Source organism: Tympanuchus pallidicinctus, unplaced genomic scaffold (assembly GCF_026119805.1).
Source record: "Tympanuchus pallidicinctus isolate F22 unplaced genomic scaffold, pur_lepc_1.0 scaffold8, whole genome shotgun sequence".
Lineage (NCBI taxonomy): Eukaryota > Metazoa > Chordata > Aves > Galliformes > Phasianidae > Tympanuchus > Tympanuchus pallidicinctus.
Window position 1 is genome coordinate 3969351 of NW_026294802.1, and position 26779 is coordinate 3996129.

Sequence of the window (26779 nt, forward strand, 5' to 3'; positions counted from 1 at the left end):
CAGACTATTTTCAGTGGGTTTTTTTCCACGAAAAGGTGCACTGCAAGTAGATTTGGATCAACAAGAAAATACTCATCTATGCTTACACAGAAATAATCTCTAAAGACACCTCCATCCCTTTGTTTTCTGCTGTTCTCCTTCCCTTTGCATATTTAATCTTTCTCTGGTAGTGCTGGTTTGCTGACAGACTATAAAAGAGAACTGACAAGAATTGGTGCCATAAGCCGAATTACAATTATAGTATCTTCTGAGTAGCATTTTTTTTCCTGTACTGTTGCATTCCCAACATAAGACAGCATTTAAACCAGATGTTTCAAATTATATTCTCAGAAGACTGCTATCATGTTTGCAGTCTCTCTGTCTTAGTAGTAAACAGCCTGGATTTCCTTCAAACCTTGTAAAGCAATTCTATCACTGAAATTTTCTATTTCTAAAAACTGATGTTGAAAGGCATTTTCCTTGCTAGCTTCTAAGGAGAATCTCGCATAGTTTGTATTTTCAAGAAAAAGATTAAAAAGAGAACCCATAGACTGATTCTTCAATTGGTAAATGATCCCAAATTCACTTTTTTGGAGAGATTTCCAAAGCATTTTACTAGAAAAAAATATACATTAGCAGTGGGTTACATCCTCAAACACTTTTAAAACAGTTAAATTTAGTTAAGTAATTAATTACTTCATTCTGAGAAGGTTTAATATTATCAATAGCTCAACCCAGAGAAAAGCAGAGTCTTCATATTGTAATAATCATATCATGGACACTGGGCAACACAAGAGGTTTTTGAAATGAGGGGTGCAGGAAGAGGTGCTCTGTCTAAACCACGGACATTGGTTGTGTTTCAAAGCATACAGGTTTTAATATGAACAGACAAAATTTAATGTAGAATGCAAATAAAAACAATGTAAGTCTAAAGGCTGTAAGGGATTTGTTTCAGAAAAATCTGAGCCAATTGGTTAATTACATAATCCATTAAAAAGCATCTCTACCTCTGGTTTATCTTAAAGTTTTTCTGCATGATCTTTTGGTTTTGCCAGTGCTTATCAGCTAAGAGCTATAGTCAGTTGATATGTTTTATCAGCTAACCCATTATCCATCAACATCAAGTTTTCCAACTGGCTTGTTTATTAAGACAATTTGTTGGTTCCAACTTCAAAGCAACACTTTCGTTACCCAAGTACAAAATAGATTACTGCTATCATAAGTAGCAAAAAGAAATTCATTCAGACTTTTCTTCAGTGAAACTCTAAGCTGGTCTGGTGGTTGGCAACCCTGCACATAACAGGGGGGTTGAAACTCGATGATCATTGTGATCCTTTCCAACCCAGCCCATTCTATGATTTTACGATTCTAAATCTTACTCATTTATTCAATATGCACTAAAGTGTCACTTATACTGAAAACTTAAAATCATCTAACTTATTTCACAATCAATTTCTGTGTAACATCCATTTCATTGAAATCTTGGACTAATCGTACAGAATAGCATCATGCCAATTCTTCTTTCAGCAATGTCCTGACATTATGAAGCAATCTTTGTGACTGCTTTCTGAAGTTTTTCTCCTAAGAACCATAAATGTATTGAAAAGAACAACAACAACAACAAAAGCCTAAACAAACAAACCCCACAACCAATTCTTTTAGAGGCGTTTTCTCACTTCTGTACCAAATTCTAGAAAAGGCTTCGCAGATAAAGGTTTGATTTCGGAAAATTCACTACAGGAAAAAAAAAAAAAAACAAATAACCCATAATTAAGCATACTTCTATGTTGACAGTACTCAAATGTTCAAAATAAGTAAAACCAAAACAACTTCACTGTGGAAGTCTCTGTCTCTTTCTTACAAAGGGCTGATAAAGCAAGGAAAATTTGAAACCAGTAAATGTTAGCTTAGATCTTCTATTTTCTCAGAAGCAGGGTAAAACTAAGGAATTGTGACATTCCTTTTGGAGTAGGTCAAGCTTTACAAGACTACATAATGTTTAAAACATGTCAAGTGAAAAACTTACTAAATTATGAATCAAACTTCTTAACTTGGCTAAACCTCAAGTACAGTATTTCATTGATTATTACTGCCAAGTACTGTTAATTCTATGGCAATTTAATGTCTCTTACTCAGGATTACTTAAGCTATTTTCCTGACTTGCTTTAGATTCTTATTTTGGTTCTACACAGAGCAAGGGTACCATAACTAGTGACATACTTTTAGCAGTACGGTGCTACAAACAGAAAAACAAACAGAAAAAATGGCTGATGAGAAAAGACATGAATAATGGAAAGGTTTAACTTGTCCCAGCACTGCAATAGCAAAGAATGGAAATAAGGGACCAAAGAAGATCAAACACTGAGGCAGGCCAACGGACAGGACGGGAACATGGGATTTACCGCTGACTAGAAGGAATTCCTCACAGCAAATTTCATCTTCATTTACATTATCATTTAGGATCACTCAAGCAAGACAGCTGTGCAACTTGAACAAAGACTGTAAATGAAATTTAGATTTAAATACTCTATTGCATTGTCCAAAGCACTGATTTAATAAAAAGATCAAAGAAATAATGCAAGGTAAATCAGAGGGGAATGCTTCAGAAACAAGAGATTTTTAAAATCCTGGTGTAAAACATGTCCAAACAACTGTTATTTACTGTTTCGATCTCCTTTCAAGGAGAATGAGTGATGAATAGGAAGGGAGGAGTAATGTATTACTCTAAATGCTAAGCACGAGAGTGTAGATCTGTACTCCTGAGTATTTAGCTATTATTTCTTTTACAGAATTACTTCAGAACGCGTCCACTGGTAGCTGACAAAAATATCAAACTTACTAATAAAATTCTTTCACGATCTGTGCTCCAAAAAAAGTCTAAGAGCCTAAGAATCCAATATTTTAAATTAATACCATCATTTGATCATATTCTTTCCCATTTTATACCACTGATTGCTTTAGGTAAACCATCACTTCAAACTCAACTGCGCATTAAGAATGGAAGAGTGGTCCTGTGTTCAAAACTATCCTTTACTAATCTTTGCCTGAAGGTATGCAAGCCCTTCATAATGCTAAGGAGCACTTTAATGATGAAACTTGTCCTGTTTTAGGACAAGGCAATCTTAGTTGCCCGTGGTGACACTACTCCATACTGGAATTAAGTTTCCTTATGCTTTGAGCAAGTGAAATCACAGGCTTGAATGCTATTTATATACTTGTGCCTTAAAACAGTCCTAATAACTGCACAAATACTGAGCAGAACCCCATCTCAGAACACTCCCTATCCTAGTGGATTCAAAACTCACTCTTGAAAACAGTAAAATACTGATTTATACCAAGAAATGATTCATTCCTTGTCCTAGTGAAGATCACTAAGCTCGCTAGGTCTATCAGTAATGTCTATTCAGTAATGTCTATTCCAGACACAGCTCAGACAATCCCCTGAGGAGCAGAATAAGCCTGGACAGCCATTTAGTGGCAACTAAAATGTTGGAAACTCTGTAAGTCTTGCAACCTAGAGAGCAATGAAAAGCTATCTGAGGAAGACTGATGTAAGTAATCTCAAAAAAAGCATACGCCCTTGCTTTTCCTGCCTCTTCAATCATAGAAAAGTTTGTATTTGTCTAGCATGACAGTGAACACACCAACAAAGCTTATTAGCTTTATCTTGCCAGAAAAACTACATTTAATTTATAAATGAAATCAAGAGGCCCCAAAGTTGGCTCTTTTCCCAGATGCCTTCAAGAAACAAAATTTGTCAGACCCACTACCTATGAGTAATGCTCTGTCTTGCCAATCAAGAGGTTATCTCAAGGCACAAGAAGGACATAACAAAAAAAAAGACTGTTCCTCTTTGAGTGATACTAAAAAAAAAAGAGATTCCTACAATATACGACAATTTGCTGAATTGTGGTTCAGGGATTCAGGTTCTTTGGAACATTGGAGCACAGATAATACCAGAAACTCCATGGAGTTTTCTCAAAACTTTGCTGGTGCTATCCATCTTATGTAACACCATTACAGCTACACGTATCAGTTGAATAACCCTACATTAGCATGCTACATCAGCTGAACTGCAGAACTGAAATCATTAACCCAACAGTCCTGTCTCCTTTTCCAGATTGAAATTACTTATCTAAAATGAATGGATGTGGATATTCATTAAAAAAAAAAATGCTAAAAAACAAGTTGTCAAGTTACTAGAGGCAACAGGAAAGATTCTTTAATAGCATCCGTGTAAGATAAGGTTCTGTATGTAACTGCATGCCAAGAAACTGGCTTGCCGTCTTTCCTACACATCAGAACACTTGATTTCTGAATAGAATATTATCCTTCTGGGACTACAGGTACATATGCTACATACGATCCAGATGTTCTTATTTTACAAAAGGAGGTGCACATGAAAAAGAAGGGGTTATATAAAAATAAAAGAACATATGCTCCAAATATAAATTCCAATATATAACATATCCAGGCATAACATTTATTTTGAACCCAGTAGGTTCTTCTAACACAGTTACTGCATTGGTAACCACACCATACTGTAATAATATAAAATGGGCACTAATATCAATCATTCAAATTTAAATTTTGTTTCCTTCACTAGGTCTCATACTCCATACAATTTACTAATCATATCTTCAAAGTGCACTTTAGAAGTATACAAGTAAGTTCTCTTACAGATTTCACTGCAGTGAAGTTTAATAAAAGTGAGTTTTATGCAACCTTGCGATTTACTTTTACAATATACAGGTAAAAATAACTTATTTTTGAAGTTATTTTCAAAAATCCATGCAGTGCATATTTGGGATTCTCCACGTATCTTAATTTTTAAGTGACTAGCAATAAAAGCTTTTTAGATTTAAAGGGCAGTGTTTTTCTAAATAATTGCACAATTAATCATAAAAAGAACAGATAATGTAATGTAATCTAACTAAAAGAGAGAACTGTTAATTAATGCCCTTTATATCTTCAAAAAAAATCGACTGGAAGCTTAGGTTTTCATGAATAATCTTTGATATCCAAATACACTATTTCTGGCATGTTGTAGAATTAGGGAATGTTTCACTGTAATTGATGTGAAAAAAAAAAACAGACTGAAAAATAATTTAATATTACTAAATTTAAACACTATTAATGTACAGAGCCTAGAAACTGTACTCAGAAACATCTCCATTGGGACTACAGAGATCACATTCAAAAAGGAAATTGCATAGGCTCCAACTTTCTCCCAATTTCCTGCATGATAAAATCATGATCTGCACACTGATAAAACAAGGAACTAGATGTTAGTGACTCAAAGATTGGAGGCACAAGTATCCCAAACACAAAGTTTATCTCCATAGTGGAAGGGAAAACCAGACACCTCAGGGATTCTACGAAGAACAGATACATCATGCAGAGCACAGTCTGCTATCTCCGGGACACAGTGAAAAATGTCAGAGGCACAGCAGGAAGGATTCAACATACATCTGTGGAAACTCTGAGACAGGAACTTAGTCAGCCAATGAGGCCTGTGCCACCATGTTGATTAAAAAACACCTGTCTTACAAGAGAAGTGTTCCATTGACAAAGCTACTAACATCCACAGAATGAGATACAACATGGCCAGAGTGCCAGAGTGTGTGCTAAAGTGTTTGTAAGTCTGGACAGAAGAAGAAAGTAACTGGCCAATATACCAACGCAATCCTTACATTACAACTAAACCATGTTCAGATCATTAACACTTTCCTAACGAAAATTCTCACAGCAAGAAATAACAAGAAAAGGCACAAAGCAAGACTACTGCTGGCAGGTCAAGGAAGGTGACATTTGCCTCTACTTAGCACTGGTAAGGCCATACAAGGAGCCCTGGGTCCATATCACTCAACTTATCTGTAAAACATCTGCTCACTGGAAATCATAAAGAAGAATGCTGGAGTGTACCTCAGGCTACAACATGGCATCTGCCACGACTAACCTAGATTGAGTTAAAAAAAGATCAAAAGTATATTCCTTGTGCAAGTGCCTCAAGAGTATACTGTCACCTCCACCAGCAGCTGTAAACTAAGGATATCTGCCATTGAAAAGACTGCTAGAAGCTAAGCTTTTGGATCTATGAGGGCAAATGTTGCTGTACAGCTTAAAATGATCAAAAAAGATCATATCTCAAGAGTAAAGCCTTTTCTGAGCGGGAAAATCTTGCTGAAGCTGAAGTTGCTGTAATAAACTCTAAGATATGTTTGGCAATCATTCACCTTTAAGTCCAAATTAATAAAGAGCTGAAGATAGTATGAAGAAATGGACTCACAGAATCACAGAATTGTAAGGGTTGGAAGGGACCTCTAGAGATCATCAAGCAGGTTCCCTATAGCAGGTCACACAGGTAGGTCTTGAATTCATCTCCAGAGAAGGAAACTCCATCACCTCTCTGGGCAGCCTGCTCTAGTGCTCCATCAGTCCTGGCAGTGAAGAAGTTCTTCCTTGCATTAGCATGGAACTTCCTGTGTTCCAATTTCTGCCCAGTGTCCCTTGATCTATTGTTTCTCATCACCAAAAGGAGCCCACCCCATCGACTAGACTCCTACACTTATAATGTTTATAAACAGTGATGAGATCTCCTCTCGAGTCTTCTCCAGAATGAAGAGTTCCAAATCTCTCAGCCTTTCCTCTAGGAGAAGTACTTAGGCTCTGAATCATCTTTGTCACCCTTTGCTGGACTCTAAGAGATCCCTGTCTTTTTTTGCCCTGAACTGGACACTACTTTAGATGCAGCCTCATCAGGGCAGAGTAGAAGGGAGGATCTTCCTCCACCTGCTGACCATACTATTTTAATGCATCCCAAGATACCAATGGCCTTCATGGCCACAAGGGCACACTGCTAGTTCATGGCCAATGTGCTGGCCACCAGGTCCTTTGCTGCAGAGCTCCCTTCCAGCAGCTCAGGCCTTTATATGTACTGATGCATATAGTTATTTCTCCCCAGGTGTAATACTCTATACTTGCCCTTGTTAAACCTTATCAGGTTCCTCTCTGCCCACCTCTCTTCTCTGTCCAGGTCTTGATGAATGGTAGCACAGCCTTCTGTCGTGTCAGCTGCTCCTCCAAGTTTTGCATCATCCAAAATTATGACTCCTACTCTAAAAACTTCTTACTAACTGTAAATTTAGACGAAAAAAAAAAAAAGACATTATATCATTTGAGCTGGACTGAATTGCTGTTAAAAGTCTTAGCAGATTCTGAGAAGTAGAAAGTCAAAGCAGAAGAGTAAGTGACAGAGTACTGGAGCAGGCTTCCCAAAGAGGTTGCAGAGTCTTCTCTGGAGATATTCAAAGCCCTCCTGGACATTTTTCTGTGCATCCTACTGTTGGCAACTTTCTTTAGAAGGTGGTTGGACTAGACAACTTGCAGAGGTCTCTTCCAACCTCTACAATTCTGTGTTCCTTAATTCCTGAGAAGAAAAGTAGCATCCTTGAGACAGAGTAGCAACCTGGACAAAATAGCTCCTGGAATTTTCTTAAAAACATACATTTCAACTTTGCTGATGTCATGCTCAGTGATGATCTGCCTACCTGTAAAATAAAGGTTTGAATGAAGGAAGTGGCAGCAACAGAGATCTGATATCCCTTCAGGGACATGGAGGGTCAGGTCCTCTATGACCCTCTAGGACATATATTTGAAGTCATGGCTGTCAATTTTAATAAAGAAGCTGGCAAAAGCCTGTGAGGACTTCACATCTGTTTTGTGGTATTTGAAATCTCTAAATTGTGTTTGGATCAAGTTCCCTGGTATAAAATTTGTTGAAGAATGTTTTTTTTCTAACAGATATTTACGGAAATACTACTAATTCCTTCTTATTAAGACACACAGCTTCTGAAAAAAAGTTGCTATTTCATCAGTCCTAGAAGAGTAGAGAATGCATCAAACGTCTTTCTTCTGCCTCCTTGGGCTGATTAGCTGTTATGATCACGAAGGACCACAGAGCACTCCCCCTTCAGTGTTCACAATTCAGTAATGTAAAAAGCAGACAATAAGCTTGTTCACAGGTGTATTACTATTATCTGGTCTCAAATGAGAAGGCATATGCTTACTCACTCTAAACACACATCTTTGGTAGGACATACTCACTTTGCTCTTTTCTGTATAATTTGCACAATCTGACATTCAGATACATACTGCAGGTTTGAACAAGTCATCATTTCCAGTGTTAGGAACACAAGATTTTTAAGGACTAATTGTTATCTTACAGAGTCTCAAAGGAGGAAGATGAAACTATTTTAAACTGAGTTAAAGCTTGAAATGGTTAGTCCCATCAGTTGAATTCTCCATAAAAACATTCCAGGTTTGCCAGCTAGAGGAACTGAAAACAATATCTTTGGATTTGAAACCTTGCAATTCAATTGTTCATGTTAAAGGAAATGGTTGCAACAAACTGATGGCAATAGCAAACTACAATGTTTGTGCAATCCCAACTAGCAGTAAGAAGAATGTTTTTCTACAGCTTTCGGCTGTTTTGTTGTTTAAGAAGCTTATAAACATACTTTATAAAACAACTTAAATCACTTTTTACTACAGCAATGTAGTCTTCTATATGAGAACACAAGTTCAAAGTCTTTACGTCTAAAGGTCTGGGCCCCTACTTACTTAGCCACAGAGACCAGATAACTTTACTTGGAAGCAGCAAGGAACAAATCTCACAAAATAGGCTAGCCACATGAAAAGATGAAACTTTCTTAATATGGATTACAGTGGCTTCAGGAAGTAAAACAATTACCAAAAAAAAAAAGCAGGAAAAACAGAACCTTCAGCACTACTAAATGAACCACTGAAAGAACACTCTGAAGAGTTAAGTAGAGCAAATAAGAAAACATGAAAAAAAACAATGTAAGAGTCAATGGAATAAAACAACCTCACTGACATTTAACATTTATATAAAGGTCAGATTCCCTACGTTTTGGTTAAGTATTCAGCTGGGATCTCAATCAATCTTTGGAGCGTGCATGACCAATTTTGAAAACAAAGCAAAAGCACAGTACAAAAATTAGAAGTCTGTAAGTGTTCCTAAAAAGAAAAAAAGGCAAAAATTGACACTGTTCAGAGAGGGAATGAGACTGATCTAGAATTATTAATGACTGGTTTATGGCTAAACTGCATAGCTGAACTTTCATTCCCACGTGGAGTTTGCTGTAATGGAACTGAACATGACCTAAACCATCATGATTTATAGGTACGTACTAGAAGAAAAGGCACTGGCCAGGCACACCAAATTAATTAATATTCTGAACTATTAAGATGACAATAATTTCACAGAATTGCTACAATTGCTACAGAGTATAGGAAAAAAATACACAAAAAAAAAAAAAAAAAAAAAAAAAAACACATTCACAGCATAATATATAGAACACATGATCCAAGAGCAGTTTCAGTCAGAAGAGAAAAAAAATAATCCATAAATTTAAAAAAAAAAAAAAAAAAAAAAAAAAAAAAAAAAAAAAAAAAAAGCAGTTGTTTGGGAAATACTGTGTGTGACCTGCAAATATCATTCATTATCATTCATTGCGTTGGGGTTTAGCATCCTTTGGAAAATCTCTCCAATTTCTGACAGTCTACATTTTCTTATTCAGACCTGCCTGATTTCACTGACAAGATCTACATGTTTTTATCCAGAAATATATGTAGGTTGGTCTGAAATCTGATTATCCTTTTCCAGTAGCTCCTGAGAAAATTTAAGATTGACAAAACAGCATTCCTAATTAAAGTTATATCTACTGAATTCTTAACTTGTCTAAGAAAGTTAAAGAGGAACAATTCCATTTGGTTCTGTTGCTACAAATCCCTATTAAATTATTCACATACTGACATCAGGATCACCCACCACCCAATGCTTCAAATCAGCATGGCTTTAAATGGCTGGCGTGAAAGGACTGATTTTCCTTAAGACGTGCCCTTCTACAATTACTGCAGTCAACGTTGATAGTGAAGTGGAACCAAAAGCAGCATCTGGAACACTGCAAGGCAACAATATTTGCTTTGAATTTTTTCTATTTTTTAATTCAAAATTTTAAGCAGATATTCATCATTTACAATCTTCCCATGACATGATGAGACTGACTTACAAACACAGAAAAAGTAAATTCTTCACAGGCTTAGGAATCAGGATGTATCAAAGATAAGGATCTGACTTGGAGCTCTACAATCTTACCTTCTTCTGAAGAACGTTAACTTTGCGTTCCTTCACCTCTAACATATCCTTGAGATCATGGATCTCTCCTGCTTGAGTGCCTTTCTCCTCTGCAATCTCCTGAATCTGCTTTGTCTTCTTATTTAGCATGGTCTCTTTCTCCTCCAGACGTAAGCGTAATGCATCCACCTAGATTCAGACACGCAGAAACAGGGTTTGTTTAGCACTGAAGGAGAAAACTCTTACAAAGATAAACTGCACTCCCACAAGGAACCATGTGCTGACAAATTACAAAGAGATTCTGAAAACTAACATCAATTTGAGACTTCAGCATATTTCAGTTTGCAATCAGTTACATGTAGTAGGAGACCAGAAGATGAAAATAATCAGTTGGGTTTTTTTTCCCCCAAATTATATCCAGAACTATACTTCTAACATAGTTCAGTCCTAACGCAGTACAATTTTGGTACTTTTCCCTTCAGAGTAGAAGATAGCACCATATCAGCAGAGGTTCTCATATATGTAGGAAAATTGACTCTTTTATTTGAAACACTACTAATGTTAAGAGATTTAAATTCGGAATGTTAGTACTAAATAGTCACTTTATAGTCTACATTTATTGAGAGTCTTAGCTCAGCCTGGACACAATGAAAGTGGCCACTTCAGATCAAAATATGGGACGCAGATTGCTTTACAAAGGCTAAGAATATTTTCACTTAAATAGCAACAAATTAGTTTAAACATAAGGTGCTTTTTTTCTGTAGGATGCAGCTTTGTGTTAAAGATAAGATGGAACAAATGACATACAACAGGATATTGTGGGTGCTATTTGGACAAAGAAACGGAGCTCCTATAGTCTCAACAACCTTTGAAAGACTGCTAATTCTGTGGTATCCTCAAACTTCAAATCTGTACATTGGGAAACTTTTCCTTCTACACTTGTCTTGCACAAATGAAACACACAGACTGCAACACAAAAGGAATGGGAGAAGAACTCAGAGCTATCTGAATACAAATTTGATGAGAAGAAAAAGGTCACCACAGAGCACAGACTAATCTCAAAGACCATTGTGGAACATGAAATCCAACACCAGCAACCTGCTCAAGAGACCAAAAGAAACCCACTGACCCCTATCCACTCGACATTCACACAGAGCTCAAACCTGCCAGCCTGGCTGCTAATCTTATTTGACAGTACCAGATTTGGTTCCTGTTAGCTGAAGCCATTACAGGACATCAGTCACACAAAGTAAACAGGGTAATCACTGAATTTCTTGGTCCTTGTACATAGCAGAGACATGAACTGAAAAGACAACGTGGACAACTCTGGCTAGAGAAACAGTTTAGGTAGACACTTTGCTTGTGGCACTTCGAGCAACATTTAGTTTTAATGTGCTTTTTTGATTCCACTTTATTTCAATTTACTAATGGAAAACCTGCCCCTAAGGCTCTCCATTTACAGCATGTTATACCCACAAAAGCCACTGTTGTTTTGTCTGATTCCTTTTACACAGAGCAACGAGTTCCCGCCGTGGGGCAAAAGGCCTGCCCTGATCTTCTGAGCAGCACCACAGTCCTGCTGCCACCTCGATGTCTGAAGCTTTCCCCCTTACACATGCATTATTAAAAGCACATTCCTAACCTCTCACCTAGCAAATAGTGTGTGGAGTACATTTTGTAGTGATACCAGAGAAACAAGCACTACCCAAATATGATCTATAGAATTGACAGTGTTTGTAACAAGAAGTTTAGCAGGTAGAGCTAGCTTTCTTTTCTTTAAACTAACACAGAGGATGATTAGGTATGTCCTCTGCATGTACTTAATATTCAAACTAATAACCATTTGCATTCATACTTAAAGGGAAACTGAAAATCTCTCTCAAAGGCAAAGCCACAGCCTCAACATTTGTGTTACAAAATATTCAAGATATTCCAGATGCCTACAGTATTAAGGGAACACAGAACATCCGCAAACAGAAATTTATCCACAAAAGCTTTCCATTTTCTGTTTGATTATTCTCTTTGAACTCTGTATTAGCTTACGGTTTGGAGCAAATTGCATTCCTGGTTTTATTTGTGTGAGGTCCCTGCCTAGGAAACCACAGAAAACACTTTCAGGAATATTTTCAAAGGCTGGCAGGACACACAGTCATTACCTTAACACTATTCCTGGCAGAACACTGCACTTGTTTATTCATGTCAACTTGGTTTATGTATGGCATCCTCCCACAGTGACAAGAATTGAGGGCTGCTGGAGTCAGGTGATGCCAATTTCAACAAAGTCAGCTTAAGATTTGTTCTGCACCTGGAAACAACCGGGCAAACAGCTGTTGAGGTGCTGACACCCCTTCTCCTGACTTCTCCGTCCTGGATGGCGTTGTCTTAACCTAGGGTTAACCTAACTGCTTTCACAGTAACAGTGTGCCACGACTTTATGCACGGCAACTAAGTCTCGCAGCACAGCTCAGGCAACTGCTAGTCCTTTGCTTAACAACACAGTTGCTAACTCTGTCTGCACATACAGCCCAATTTCCCATGAAGCTTTAATAAAATAAGCACATCAGTTGCCATCTTCAACACAACAGCCTGCCTAGGTACAACAGGTAGCTCTTCTCATCTAGGTACCATACATAAGAATTTTCAATTTCTTCACTGTAACAAACATATGAAAAACTGTGTTATGAAATGACTGATCTGCCTCCACAGAATTTACCAGTAGCAGTAAATTATACTCCATAACTGTTCCTAAACTACATAGCCATACACACAGCATAGGGAATTCTGAATTTCCAAGAAGAAAAGAACATTAGTAACTCCAATTATTACAATTAGCATAAGAAATAATATAAAATTTAAACTACATTTATTCTTAAGTCCTTTAAAAAATATCTATCTTGGAATCTGTAATTAGAATTAAAAAGTCCACAGTGAGTTTCAGAATTCACTGAAGAGCTTGAGACAACAGGGCTTAGGTTCCACATGTGTTTTTTCTCATTTTAACCACCATCTCTAGTGTACTGTAGAAATCAGGCTATTATTACTATGCTAATAATTTGCAGTAGGGTTCATGAAATTGTCAGTAACGTCTAGAAAAAACAATACTTTATTCCAAGATTGATTGATTCTTCTGTCTAATTTCGTGAGTCACCTGCACAAACCATGGCATAACCATTCGTTTAGATCCATGAATAATGCCATGCTCCATTCAGTCAGATCAGAAAGAACAATGTTCCATACCTTTTATCCAGAGCCTGGTTTCTTTCTAGTGGCAAAATGCAAAGCATTTATTCTTTGTTGCTATCTCTACACTATTGCCAGCAAAAAGGACAGAATATCTACTGAGAAATGTGTTAAGAGCTTGCTATGACTTCTAACAAGTGCCTGCTATTTTTAAGACAGATGTTGAAGTGAATACAGAAATAATTAAGAAACACACAGCAGATGATGGAACACTGTGCTTAGTGCGTGGGGTGAAATGCTACATTTATGTCACTGTAAATATTGCTATGTGAAGTATCATGCACCTGAAACCACGTGTTAAAAAGAATAATTTCTGTGACGTCCTATAACAAATTAGAAACACAAATTGAGTTGTTTCCCTGATAGCATGGTCAATAGAGAAATGTTTACTGACTGATTTTGAATACAGCAGCTGTTCCCAGGACTTCATTCTCTACTTTTGACATTGATCTTTCTTATGAATGATGTTAGAGTTGACTTTTCACCTTGCTATCCAAATGACCACAGTACTCAGTCAGGCCTGTAGAAGAGCTGAGGGCAAATCCTTTATGAATGTACAGCTCCTAGTTCTCTGGACAGTTTCAATTACACAAGTACCTTGCAGAGCTGAGGCTTTGTGCAGAGGCTGTTTGCTTCTTGCTAGGCCTGTAAGCTCAATAGAGGACACTACCTTCAGGGCTTGCTTACGTCAGAAAACAGTTCATCTCTTCTTCCACAATCTCTAGCACGTGGTATTAAATACTTTAACATGGCAAACTCAGTTTTCTGAACTGAGAATATTTGTAGGTGTCAGCAGAGATCTTGTTAGAGACACCCAATTCCCATTAATATACTCCTCCTTCGTTTGGGAGTCTATTCAAATTCCTAAATGCAAGTAAAAGCCCCAGGAAAGAAAGGCCTATAAAGTATTCTATATTCTAATAAGACATTGGAAGTAAACAATATTGTTGCTGATGACTTAATGTTTGTTGATTTTTGTTTTTTTTAAAGATATAAATCTGAATTTACCACATGGAATAGACCAATTACAGTATCATGTCAAGCAGTACATGAAACAGAAAATTCCCACTGATTAGTCTAAGCACTCATTGAATCCATGTACCAGATAGCACTGAAACAAGCTGAAGAGTTCACTGAGGTATAATACAAACTTTATACGGAAAAATGCCAAAATACATATTTTTGGATTGTTTCATTTACGAAAGGATTACACACATTTAGAACTATTTTTATAATTTCCCTCACAAATTGAAAAGTTAACCACAATATCCTCTCCACCCAATAGCCCTAAAGATGAACATGCCACAAATTAGACACCGTTCTTTGTAGTTCAGTAATGGCAGGTATCAGATCCATCTTTGATACACTGCACCAAGGTAGGTATTGCCATGCCTCCCTGCAGCTTTATTAAAGAAAAAACAGAAAGGTTCATGAAGCTGTGCACCTTTCTGTCAAAATGTTTATTTTAAAATGACTGTAAAATATCATTCCCTTATGAAGATTTCTGCCAATATATGGCAGAAAATGCACCTCTTTTCTTCCTCACACATTCTCCAGGCATCTAGACATAAGCTATGGAGATATTTTAACACCAGCCAGTGTTGTCAAGCATACAGTGAGACCAAGCAAGATCTTATGCTCCTATCCTATTTCCAGCAAAAAATATTCTATAGAAAGATGAACATTGCTTTAAGAAAGGGCTGTTGCACAGGATGCAACAAGCATCTTAATGATACAGTTTATGAATATCTTTCCAACTTATGCTTGAGAGGGTCTCTTGTGAAGACAGAAGAAAGGTGAGTAAGATGATTTAATTGTTGAGTTTTCTGTCAAGAACATCAGCAAATATGACGAAGATGTGATTAACTTTCAAAAACTGTAAATATCTTGTTGGAATTACATAAAAATTCTCAGAAACATAAATAGGTAATTCTAAATATTCAACTTAATGCTCATACAATGGAATACTCTGATGAATCAAAGGCACTTTGTATGTGTTTAATCCATACCAGATTGCTACGTTTTACTATGGAAAATGCACTAGACTGTATTTGAACTACTTTTCCAGAGAAAGTACGCCATTCACAGCTCTATAATCCATTTAAATCTATCAGAGAAGCATCATGCTGAAACAGTTCTGTTAATGTTTTAACTCCATAGCAACTACTTACTGAAAGACAAAGACAGGAAGACAGACAGAAAATTGTCTTTCTCTGTTAGTGTAGATGTTGTGTTTCAGTTATAATATCTGGAAGGAAACAATATAAATAGCCTAACAGCAAAAAGTAGAAAACCTCGCTGTCTCTCCTTTCAGGCACATTTTATTATTAAGAGAGCCATGTCATGTTTCAGAAATACAGTGAGATGATTTGCTTTTGTAAATGACAATCTCACTTGGAAGAAATCAGCAAATATTTTCAACGATTAGTTAATATTACAAGTCATAGAATAGGAGAAAATGATTTCTATATTAAAAAGAAACACCTACGGTGGCCTTCAGCTAAAGTAAAATCAAAATGTCTTGAATAACTATGAAGAGTAGCTCCCAAGGTTATATAACAATGTCTTTTAGCTTTTAAATATTTTGTTTAAATTACACAATGTGTTTCCAGTAAGTTTGTTTGTAAGCTTCTCACAATACTCAGTGATTTAATATTTTTATATTACTTTCAATCAATATAATGAATGAAAAGCTGCATCTTTTATTTTTAATTACTTTTAACCTAATATCTACTTCCACATTCAGTCATCCCAAATTATTTGCCTATCTCAAATGGTCTGTTAATATAACCAAGCTTAAACACAGTTTTCATTTTCAACTCGTACTTAAACTGTAATATTGCTGCCTTTGCTTCTGATCTGGAGATGTCCCTGTGGATTCTCTCTGCCTTGTTTCCCTACCTCAGTTATGTTTAATAGCTAAATATAGTTTCTCTCTGTAAGACCTGCTTCACTTAGTCTTTCACTGTTATGCCTACACCCCTACTGCATTGAAGGAAATATCATTTCAGTCTTTACATAAATCAGAATAATCAGATCATAAACCAGAGAATAATCAGAAAAGCATTTTTACATCAAAGGGTATTTTCTGTATAATTTGATTTCTGCAGGTGGCTAAGGCCACGTACACCCTCAGAGTCACTGAACATGGCTGAAGGAAGGCTAAACAAAGGTAAAAGGTGCAAATAAATTCACTCACACTCTTGTAACATACAATCTTTCTACCAGTGTTAGCCACAAACTTTCTGTATGCTTATTCTATAGCTTAGCTTTTTGCTGGTTTAGCTGTAACAATTCAGATATTTTTTGATGCATGACTGCCATCTTTTGGGCTTCACCTAACACTACAGTTTTCCATGGCAGAAGACAGAAATGCTGTCTTCACACAACATGCCAAACTTCTTCTTCAAGAACGTCCAGTAGCAATAAATGCATATGCTATACTTATCGTCCATTTGATATTCAAAAATATTGCTGTGCTGGTTTTTTTTGTTTTTTTTTTTTTCCTCTCTCAATTCTAGCTACAAAGTCATTGAAAATAAATTCCCCTAGCTCAGGCACTGCAACTTCCAATATCAGATGTGCCTAGGAACTATAATATTACTGGATTATATTGTACAAATGTGCATTTATCCATAGGAACACGTCTGCACTTTCACACATTTCTTTACCCTCAATTCTTGGCCAAGAGAAACCAAGCACATAAGCAAAGAAACAATGTGCTCAGAACAAGGAATAGCAAATCATTATGGGATTGTATAATTGAAACAGGAAGAAAAAGAATATTCTTTTTATCTCTTGCTCTATGGGAAGCCAGTTAAGTGCACAATTGCCCATTTTACCTCCGTCTGCAGAATGGCAGCTCTTTGCTCTTTAGCTGTAAGAGACTCTTTCAGAACTTCAATATGCTGCTTGCTGTCAGAGAACTGATTTGTGAGGGTCTCCAGCTTTGTCTGCAAGGCTAGCAACTCTGTGTCTTTGCGTGACAGCTCCTGTTTCACCTGGCCAATCTGAAAAAGAAAGAAAAGATACAGAAAGAAAAAAATAATCGTCATTTTTTGTCTTTACTACAAAAGTAAAGATAAATTCACATAAGTACCAACAAACAGTATGATATCCTTAACTTGTCTCGGAATTTTGAAGTCTTCAGTGACCTTGAATGGAAGGCCAGCAAAAATTTTTGTTATAAGCAGAAGGTACAAGGAAAAACGGGGGAATAAGAACGTTTACAGTTAAAAATGGCTTTTAACAAAGTCAATCCTGGTCACTTTTCAGAGTACTGACCAAAATCAGTTAGCAAGGAAAAGTTTTTAACATCGTGAAGGAAAATCGTAACAGGAACGTACTCCTACCCTGTAGTATCAAGCAAAGTATCTTTTCTTGATTGAGATATCTAGAGGTTTCTCTTGTATATTACATAACAAAGATGGACATCTCTCCAAAAACTAGAATTTTTCCATTTTATAACTTCAACATCTTTGTGACACTAAAAAAACCACACCACGCTAATCCCAAAAGTGCTAATGTTCAATGTTTAAAATGTCATGAACAAAAAAAACTGTCCAAGTCATCTTCAATTTTGGGGAATGTGTCAAGAACAAAATTAAACTGACATAAACTATAAATACGATGTAAATTAAATCAAAATAATTAGAAATCTTGGGTAAATGCGCTTTTATCTTGCCAACACTGTACCAGTAATCAGGGCTACGTTCTTTACCACAGAGTAATAAAAGAGCATGAAAAGATTTCATTAAGAACTATAGTGTGTTCCATCGCGCAATGGGATATGGAAGCAGGAAAGAGATAGAAGGAAGAAGGAGAATTAGTTTAGAGAACTGTTAGGTAGCTTATCTTTCACTTAATTCAGACACAATAGGATGTTTTTTTCATACTTTTTACTAAAAGCAAATATGCCCACAGAATGAATTCACCATTTATTTAAACAAGATACAAAAGTACTGATGTAGCAGGGCTATTTCTGCCATCAGCTACTGACCAATACAACCAGCGGTGCAGTACTCCTAGATTCAGCACAATGACTGGGATGATTTAAACTGTTTACTGCTAGTGATGGATTTTTTTTTTAATTTGATCAGAAAAATCTCAAAAACTTTAGATGACACAAACTTTTTCAATTAGTAGGTAGCACGAATTATATCTTTCTTAAGACAGTTTGCTCCTTCTTTAAAATAACAATTTCTCTGTGGGGTGGGCCATCTTAGAAGAAATGTTTACCCTACATACTAGTGTTTAGATGAAATTTCCTAATCTGAAGCAAACCACATTCCTTTACATTAAAATTCCCAAATAGCACTTCCAGATAGTTCTTTTTAAACATCTGTTTCAGAGAAGTAAATTCACACTGCCAGTGTACTAAAGCTCTCTAGGAAGAATGCAGTGGAATCCAATCAAATTGCAAAGGAAGTTAAGGCAGCATTAAGAGCTCACATTTCTCTTCTCTTTGTGATTATATGATCACTCAGCAAATGCACTATTTTGACAATAAAATTATTGCAAAGGAAAATTCATGCTGCTAAAATGAAACAATCAGTTTTTAAGATATTTTCAGCTTCTGACTTCCATTTTCTTGTGAAAGAATGTTAAGAAGGTTCAGCACATGATTTTGAGACGTTATCAAATTATTTTTATCCTACTGGGGAAAGTAAGTCCCTTTGAAAGTCTGGTACCACAATGGGTGCTGAATACTTTTCAAAATGTGGTACAAAGAGGGGAATATCTTACTGCTAAGAATGAATCATATCATTAAAAAGCAAATAAGAAAACAAATAGAAATACTCAATTGAAGAGTGATGTTGTGGACACCAGAACCATGTGAACCAAAGGCAGCTACGGGGCCAAGCAGGCTGTTAGTCCTATGGTTATACACAGTTGTAAAGAAGGTAAGAGAAGAAAAGTTACCCCGAAAGCAAGAGAGCTAGAAAGCCCCAGTGCATGGCCACTGCACACAAAAGATAAATCTTACGGCAGAGACCTCGGCCTGGAGACCCGCCACTCTTTTTTTCAGGTCCTCCCCTTGAACCTCTTTGGCACTTAGCTCTTCCTTCAGTTGCTCTACCTGTCACGACATTGTTATGCTTTTAAATATTTATCAACAATCATCTTTTGCTTAGCCTCTTGCAACTAAACAGTAAACTAAAGTTACTGAAGTAACTAAAAGTGACAAAGAACTGAATAGAAGAATCAACATTGGTCACTCTTTTTCTCTTCTATTCTTCATTAAATCTTCTCAAATGTTGTATGTCTCTGTGATTTCATACAGGCTGCTGGACAAACATTTGATTATGAAACAAAAATGCATACTTATGGTTATGTTTATATATGTAAAGTATTGGGCACTTCACCCAACAGTTTTCAAACTAGAATTCATGAGGAAACTAGGACAAGTAAAGGGAGATTTTGCAATACAGGAGAAAAAAAAAAAGTTAATTGTCAGTGTACACTCATAGTTGACTATACAGTACAATATTAGAAAGAAAAAAGAAAGAAAAACACAAATTTTGTACACTTACAAAACAGAGCTGGACAACAAGATGTTCAGGCAAACAGAAGAGACCCAGAAAATATCAGAGTAGCTGACAGATATACAGCTAAGTAGATATACAAAGGCAAATGCACAGGAGGAGAAGAAATATGAGCACTACTAACAAGGGAAGAAGGAAGGAAGGAAAAAAAGAAAGAAAGGGAAAAGAAAGAAGAAAACTGCCTCTTCATTTTCCCAATTCGGAACAAGCTATCCTTTAGTTTCTAGAGGCAATGCAGTGGGATAAAAGAATGAAGTATAAAAGAAGAGATGTGGCTATTTTTAAAGAAACACATACTTCGTACATGTTTCTATTTTAGGTCAAATAATACTTTTTCAAGAAACTTCCTCCAGCATTCTTTTTTGAGACAATTAACTTCAAGCAGGACAAATACAATAGGTTAGAATTATTCGTGACATGGAGAAATTTTCAGCTTCTTGTTTCAGAGATTTGTGCACTCCTTTTACAAATGCACAAGGTAACTAAGAAAAGCAGAACTACTGACAACATATCTACACATCTACTGTATGAGGTGGCCTAGAAGTCCATTGGAAAATGTTAGGCTTCACTAAGAAACACTTCTTTGAGAGAAACAAAGGAGCACCTGATATCTGACTGTTGTACAATTTCAGCTATATAATGACAATGCAGTAAGTCTGCATTCATTTTTATGCCTGAGGACCAACGTATCTCACTCCTACATTTGTCCTAAGACACAAATAACCCCAAGTGTATAAATTAATGTTGGCACGATCACTGTTGTAGAATACACTAACATTCTGACTCCACTAGCAGAAGGGGAGGGTAATGGAAAGCAATTCTATTGACAGTTGATGTTCTTCCTAGCCTTTGTGTAATAAAGGATAATATATTCAAGGGGTGACAAAAAGAATTGTATTTTTTTCAGTAGGCTACCTTTTAAAGGATAGCAGACAAAACCTGTAGCTATAATGGATTATCAACATTCTATAGATGCACACAAAATACTTCCGGAATAAAAGAAAGTTACAAATGTGGCAGTAAAAGTAGAATTTGGTCCACTGAACTCTACTGAATTTGAATATTCAAATTTGAATTTTAAATTCTTTTTAATATTTATAAGTTATTTTAGTGGCTACAGAGCAATATACAAGCAAACTCTATCTAACAGAGCTAGAATGGGAACCAAGATCCTAAGTACTTTCCTTAACTGAGCATGAAGATTTACTTCATTTGTTCGCCTTGGCTCATTTTGTCTTCCTACAGTCACTCTTTCTCAATACCTTATTTTTCATGAATTTGGAATGACTACGGTACACCTCCATTTGCTTCATTTCTTCTTCACGCTCCTCTGTGCTCAGAGCTCCATTTGACTTCAACATCTGAATCTCCTCTTCCAAATCCCGGAGGCCACGCTCCATGGAAGAAATTTTTGAATCCTGAAAAGGATTAAAAGAGACAGATAGTAAAACAGTTAGATGTTCTGGTAATATACCATAAGAGTAATAAATGAAATAATCTGTTGGGCATGTATCCACCCTTGAAATTTTCTCAAGTTCTTACATAAATCAATCTATACCTCTTTGCGTAGCATCTGGCTGGGCACACAAAGACGCAATTGTTTTTATACCTTTCAAGGAAAGCAAGACTTTAGTACTGGAAGGAAGCATGGCTAGGGGCAGGGACACAGCGTACAAAGAATATATAAAGGACTATGAGAAAAGGTTGCCTTGTAATGCTAAGTCCAGCATAAAACAGAGAAATTTAATTCTAACTGAATGAGCAGCAAAATATGACTGCAAGTATGACAGGAAAAAAACAGTTTGTGCTGTTAGTAATTTGAGTGAGGTCATAAATGGAGAACAAAACATCTTAAGCAAGGAAGAGATGAAACAATCTAATTTTGAGTGATGAAATAGAGGAGATTCTTGAAGTATTTTGGATAATACACACAAAATGTAAAACATTTTCATTGCTAAAATACATACATCTGGAACAATGTGAAAGTTTACCTACCATTATCCTCGTGGCTTTAAAGAATGAACAGAGATTTTCAATCTATTTTCTTTACCGTTTCTTTTGAAGTGTTATTTGTTAGAACAGCAGAAATAGATTAATTCAGGACACAGAGCTCCACACATACTTTTTACATGCATGTGCATTTACGAAATGCTGTCTTTAGGGCAGTCTTTTTCCTTCCTTTTTTCTTTCTTTCTTTTTTTTTAACTCTGTTCTTCCAAAATATTTCATTTTTCTTGAAATATGGATTGAATTTGAAGCAATCCTCCATTTTTTTCACAGACCATCTCTTAATCAGATTTTTTGATAATCAAAATACAGCTGAATAAAAGCATGAAAGACCTTCATATGTAAGTTTTTATCCATGAGTTAACATTGTTCCAATGGACCATTATAAAGATGTAGTTTGCTGCTTAATTTTTGATGCTTAAGTTAAAATCAGTAAGGCAGACTTTTGCAACAACAACAAAAAAAAAACTACAGTAAGGTAAAGTGCTATGTTGTAATTTACAAGAGTATTTAATTTCAGCCCTCACATCATTTCCAAGAAATACTTATATTTCCTTTTAGATGATAAGACTGCTTATTGTTACCAGACGGTCAATTAGTTTTCATTGCTATAGATCATAAAGAAAAATAATAAAAGAAAGACAGTAGAAGAAAGGCTCCAGAGTAAAAAGACGAGAAATGACTACAGAAAATACTGAGATGGAATGGAATGGAATGAGTTGGAAGGGAAAAAAGGGAAAAGTTGGAAAGCAAAAGAAAAAGGGACAGATACAGAAGGTGGGAGAAAAGGAGGGCATGATAATGGAAGAAAACAGTTTGCAAAGACAGTTTCCAATTTTCAATTGTATTTGCCCAGACCTTGCTTGTTTGATGTACTTTATGGACAATCCAATAAGAAATATGATTACATAGTCCACCTGTAGTTGAGCTCTTGGCAAATTGCTATTGCTCCATTAGATATCTGAGTTAATGGCTGAAGAATTCAATCACAAATTCACTCATAAAAGTTAGGTTTAAGATAGTAGACAGACACCTCTCCAATTATACAACCTGTTCTTTAAGTGGATTTTGCAGTTGGAGATTGCTAACATCATTGATAGACAAAAAGCAAAAAAAAATGGCATTTCAAAGGTTGATACTTTGAAAAGAAAGCAACCCACATCATCATAAAGACCTAACAATCCATCACCTCATTCTTGTAACACAATGGACTCTTTGGTAACTGAAAGGAATCTGGATATGTTGCCATAAGCAGGCAACAAACAGGTTTCTACTGTGTCATCAAGTAGTTTTGTGTTTTCACTGGTCTTTATAAGATGCACAATAATACTGATAAATTATATATGTATTTTTATATATGTTTTTTTAAATTAGGAGATTGACAGAAGTATATGGCATTTGAAGCAGTCTATTTTGCTATGAAAACTCATTTTACAAAGAATATTCTCTCCTGCTGGCTATATGCAACTGTTTACCTTCATCTCAATAACAGTTTGCAGAGCCTTTGTCTTGGCTGAGTCAGGAGCATTTTCAAACCGTCGATGTATCTCCTATGTGAGGAGAAAACAAAGCAAAAGTTAGCCTAAAGGCACTTTGTCCCATTTATCAAATACAAACAAAATTACTACAACCTACTCTTTCTGATATATGGCATAATTTAGCTGCTTTCTGAAGTTACCAGTTCATGTGTTTTATGATCTCTTACATGAAAAAAAAAAAAAAAGAGTATACAAAAGCTCATTGAACAGAACCATCATCACAGTGGAAAAGAAATGAGAAACTGTATATCTGACCATCTACTTCCTCCAAATAAACTGTTGATAAAGTAGTTGAATATGCTAAAATAAATCTGTCATTTGCCTGGTAATCTAAACTGTTAGTATTAACTTAACTTCTGTTAGATTAATCTAAACTGTTAGTATATTCTCACGGAAGGCATATATGTCCATTACTTAACTAGATGTGTACTGAAAACAATAATGCTGTGGTTTCAACAAGCTTTACAGTGCAGCTGATAACTTTTTAAAACTTTTTACCGCATAGCAGCACCATTTAATGGCATGTGATGAAAATCCTTCTCCGCTGGAGCTAGAGCGTAGCTCAAAGCACAGAAATGAATGTCACCTTGTTCTAGAAGATCGGAGCGTGCAAACAGGAGGTTAGAAATGTCCATGTGATATTTCCATTTATGTGAATTCACAGACCTAGCATGTTTCAAAGGGCTCTCAATGGAATAAAATGGAAAATGCTAGAACACTAAAACAGCTTGTTCTCTCATATAAAGTAGGCACATATTTCAAACCAAACAAGTGCAAATACAGGAGAAACAGTAACTACTACTTTATTATTTTTGTCAAAATATTATCCTTACATCAACACTAATATTCAATGTAGGCACATGAATACATTTAGAATGTATTATATGACATAAGAGTACCTTGGTGCCTATAGCATAACTAATATCAGTTAATGTAACCATCTGTTTACATGCACGTAGGTTAACCACACACTCCCATAAGACCCCTGCAAGAAAATCCAAAAAGCCATCCACAAAGTTGTGTTTTCAACAGAGATGGGAAAGGAAGAGATAACATCTTTATGGTAGTCATATGGTAGTCAATTATCTGAACAAGAAAGGTATAGAGTAGTATAGAAATTTCAAAATACTGAAAATATTACTTAACTACATTAAAAATAAATATTCTTACACAGCTGCTGAAATGAGCCAGGCAGAAATGTGCAACCATGTGACAAGGGCCACAGGAAGAATTTTCCATCAGTTTGGCACAAGGAGACTTTCTCAAGTTTAAGCTTGTGAATGGTAATAACAACAAAATCCAGCAGCAATTTTGTCTTTAAATACTGTACTTATGGATTTACTGAGAAAGTGTTTTTAGAAGTATGCTTGCAATTTAGAGAGATATTCCCTGATAAAAGGATCTTGGACAAACAAACCAGAAACAACCCTTTAGATAGATAGATAGATAGATAGATAGATAGATAGATAGACAGATAGACAGATAGACAGATATATATTTCTCTCAGTTGGTCTCTAACAGTCTTTCACAGCTGCCTTCTGGTAGAGGGTCAGGGGCACACTTCTTCTTGCCTGCAAACAGATACTGCTTCTATCTCTTCAGCAGGTTGTAAACCAAGTGAGGAGGTCGTTTCTCTACATTAAAGATGCTGATGTTAAATCTTGGGGAGGGCTTGGGGGAACACGCTTCGCTGAGATGCTCTTTCCAGGGAGTTGATAATATGGCCTTCAAAATCTTGCAGAGATCATCTCCTTAACAATGTTGTAAGATTTCTAAAAGCAATCAGCAGCCTTTCGAAGAACTGAACCTTTATTACCCTGTTTCTTAAGCCCACTCTCACTAAGAATAAGAAGCTGTCAAGACACAGTATTTCATTGTTACAAAGCTGGAGTAACATCCTCATGTCACCATGTCCAGCCTCAGCATTTCATTGAAACACATCAATGAAAGTACTTTTCCAGTCTCTCCACTATTCGCTATTCAACTATGTAATGAGATTCATTTCATACACTACTATGTGGTGCTAAAAAAGAAGCTCCCTATGAGCTTGAATTTGCTTTACAAGCATTTCAACAGGAAGTCCACCATACATGTTCCCCACGTGAAACTCAGAGCTATATCTCATCACTTTCAATCAAAAACCATCATACCACATACTGCCTTTATAAGAAGAAGCTACAATAAGCCTCTAGCACTCAAAAGAAGAATTTAGAAACACAATGAGAAGCAGTCCAATATCCACCCATTTACTCACTACTCTCACAAGCTGCCATCACAAAAAACTCTTCAGTGATCTTGGTCATCCTCCACAGTGAATGAACTGAACTAACTGCATTTCCTAAGGTAGCTATGGCATAATGATCCATTTCCAGCAAATTCCATAAACTCTCCTTATTGAGCAGATTCAAGGATTGTGGCACAATCCTATGACTGGCTATCAGTCCTCTTGATCTGTGAATATAGATACTGTTGTATTGTTGTGTAATATATTGTTGCAGACACTGTTTCACTGAATATCTTAGCATGCCGCTTCAACATCAGCTAAATTGGAGCCTTTAAAAACTTTCAAAGGGTGTTCATGAACAATTCAAGTGATAGGAGTGGCCTTCTCCTAAAAAAATGCCCATATCCAGAATTTACAGAGTGGACACTTGCAACTACATTCATGCATTCACCAAACAGTGTACTGTTGGAGAAATATACAGATACTTTACTGCTCTGCAGTGGCAGTCCTGTAGTTTCTGATGAACTCTCAAATTCACTATGTCTTTGATTGAAGTGAGCAGCAACACTTGAACAAGAAAGAAAATGACCAGATGACCTCTAGTCTTTCTTCAGAAGAGACTCGCATACTGCCCATATCCTCCAGTCCCTCCTTTGAGTTCTCAAAGCCTCTCCCTGTGATTCTGAGATTGAAAGGAACAGACAAGATAAGGAACAGGGTGACCCTTTTGTAAAGGCACATGTGGCACATTAAGTGAGGTGGTATTTGAGAACACACTGTAACACACAGCCTATGGGCTATAATACCAAGTTCTTCTGTAATCATTGCTCGGCAATGACAGCACAAATAGAAGAAATACATATAAACAACACATCTCAAAGGGTGCAGCTTGGCTCCTGTGATAGAACTATCCACAGTTGAAGACACCCCAGTCACATGTTGTGGACACTTTCAAACTTCATGTTCATAGTAAGAAAAAAAAAGAAAGAAGAAAAAAAAAAAAAGAAAAAAAAAAAAAGGAAAAAGAAAATAACATGTAGAGGAAGAAAAAAAGGTTTCAGTCACCCACATTTCAGGATTAAGAAGT

At 36.2% G+C, this 26779-nt stretch overlaps 2 protein-coding genes across 9 annotated transcripts in view; one reads left to right on the forward strand and one right to left on the reverse strand.

Annotated features, from left to right (window-relative positions):
- NINJ2 (ninjurin 2) overlaps window positions 1–26779 on the forward strand; it is a 508566-nt gene that overhangs the window by 216766 nt on the left and 265021 nt on the right. The gene's annotated exons all lie outside the window — the stretch shown is intronic.
- Window positions 1–26779, reverse strand: part of ERC1 (ELKS/RAB6-interacting/CAST family member 1) — a 292584-nt gene that overhangs the window by 187672 nt on the left and 78133 nt on the right. For 5 of the 8 annotated variants that reach the window (XM_052667563.1, XM_052667567.1, XM_052667562.1 and 2 more), the window contains exons 4-8: window positions 23406–23480; window positions 21186–21341; window positions 19374–19457; window positions 17221–17388; window positions 10160–10327 (exon numbers count right to left, since the gene is read on the reverse strand). In XM_052667563.1, the coding sequence (XP_052523523.1) occupies window positions 10160–10327; window positions 17221–17388; window positions 19374–19457; window positions 21186–21341; window positions 23406–23480 (651 nt within the window). The remainder of the gene's footprint in view (window positions 1–10159; window positions 10328–17220; window positions 17389–19373; window positions 19458–21185; window positions 21342–23405; window positions 23481–26779) is intronic. The other 3 variants (XM_052667564.1, XM_052667571.1, XM_052667570.1) reach the window with 1 other exon arrangement.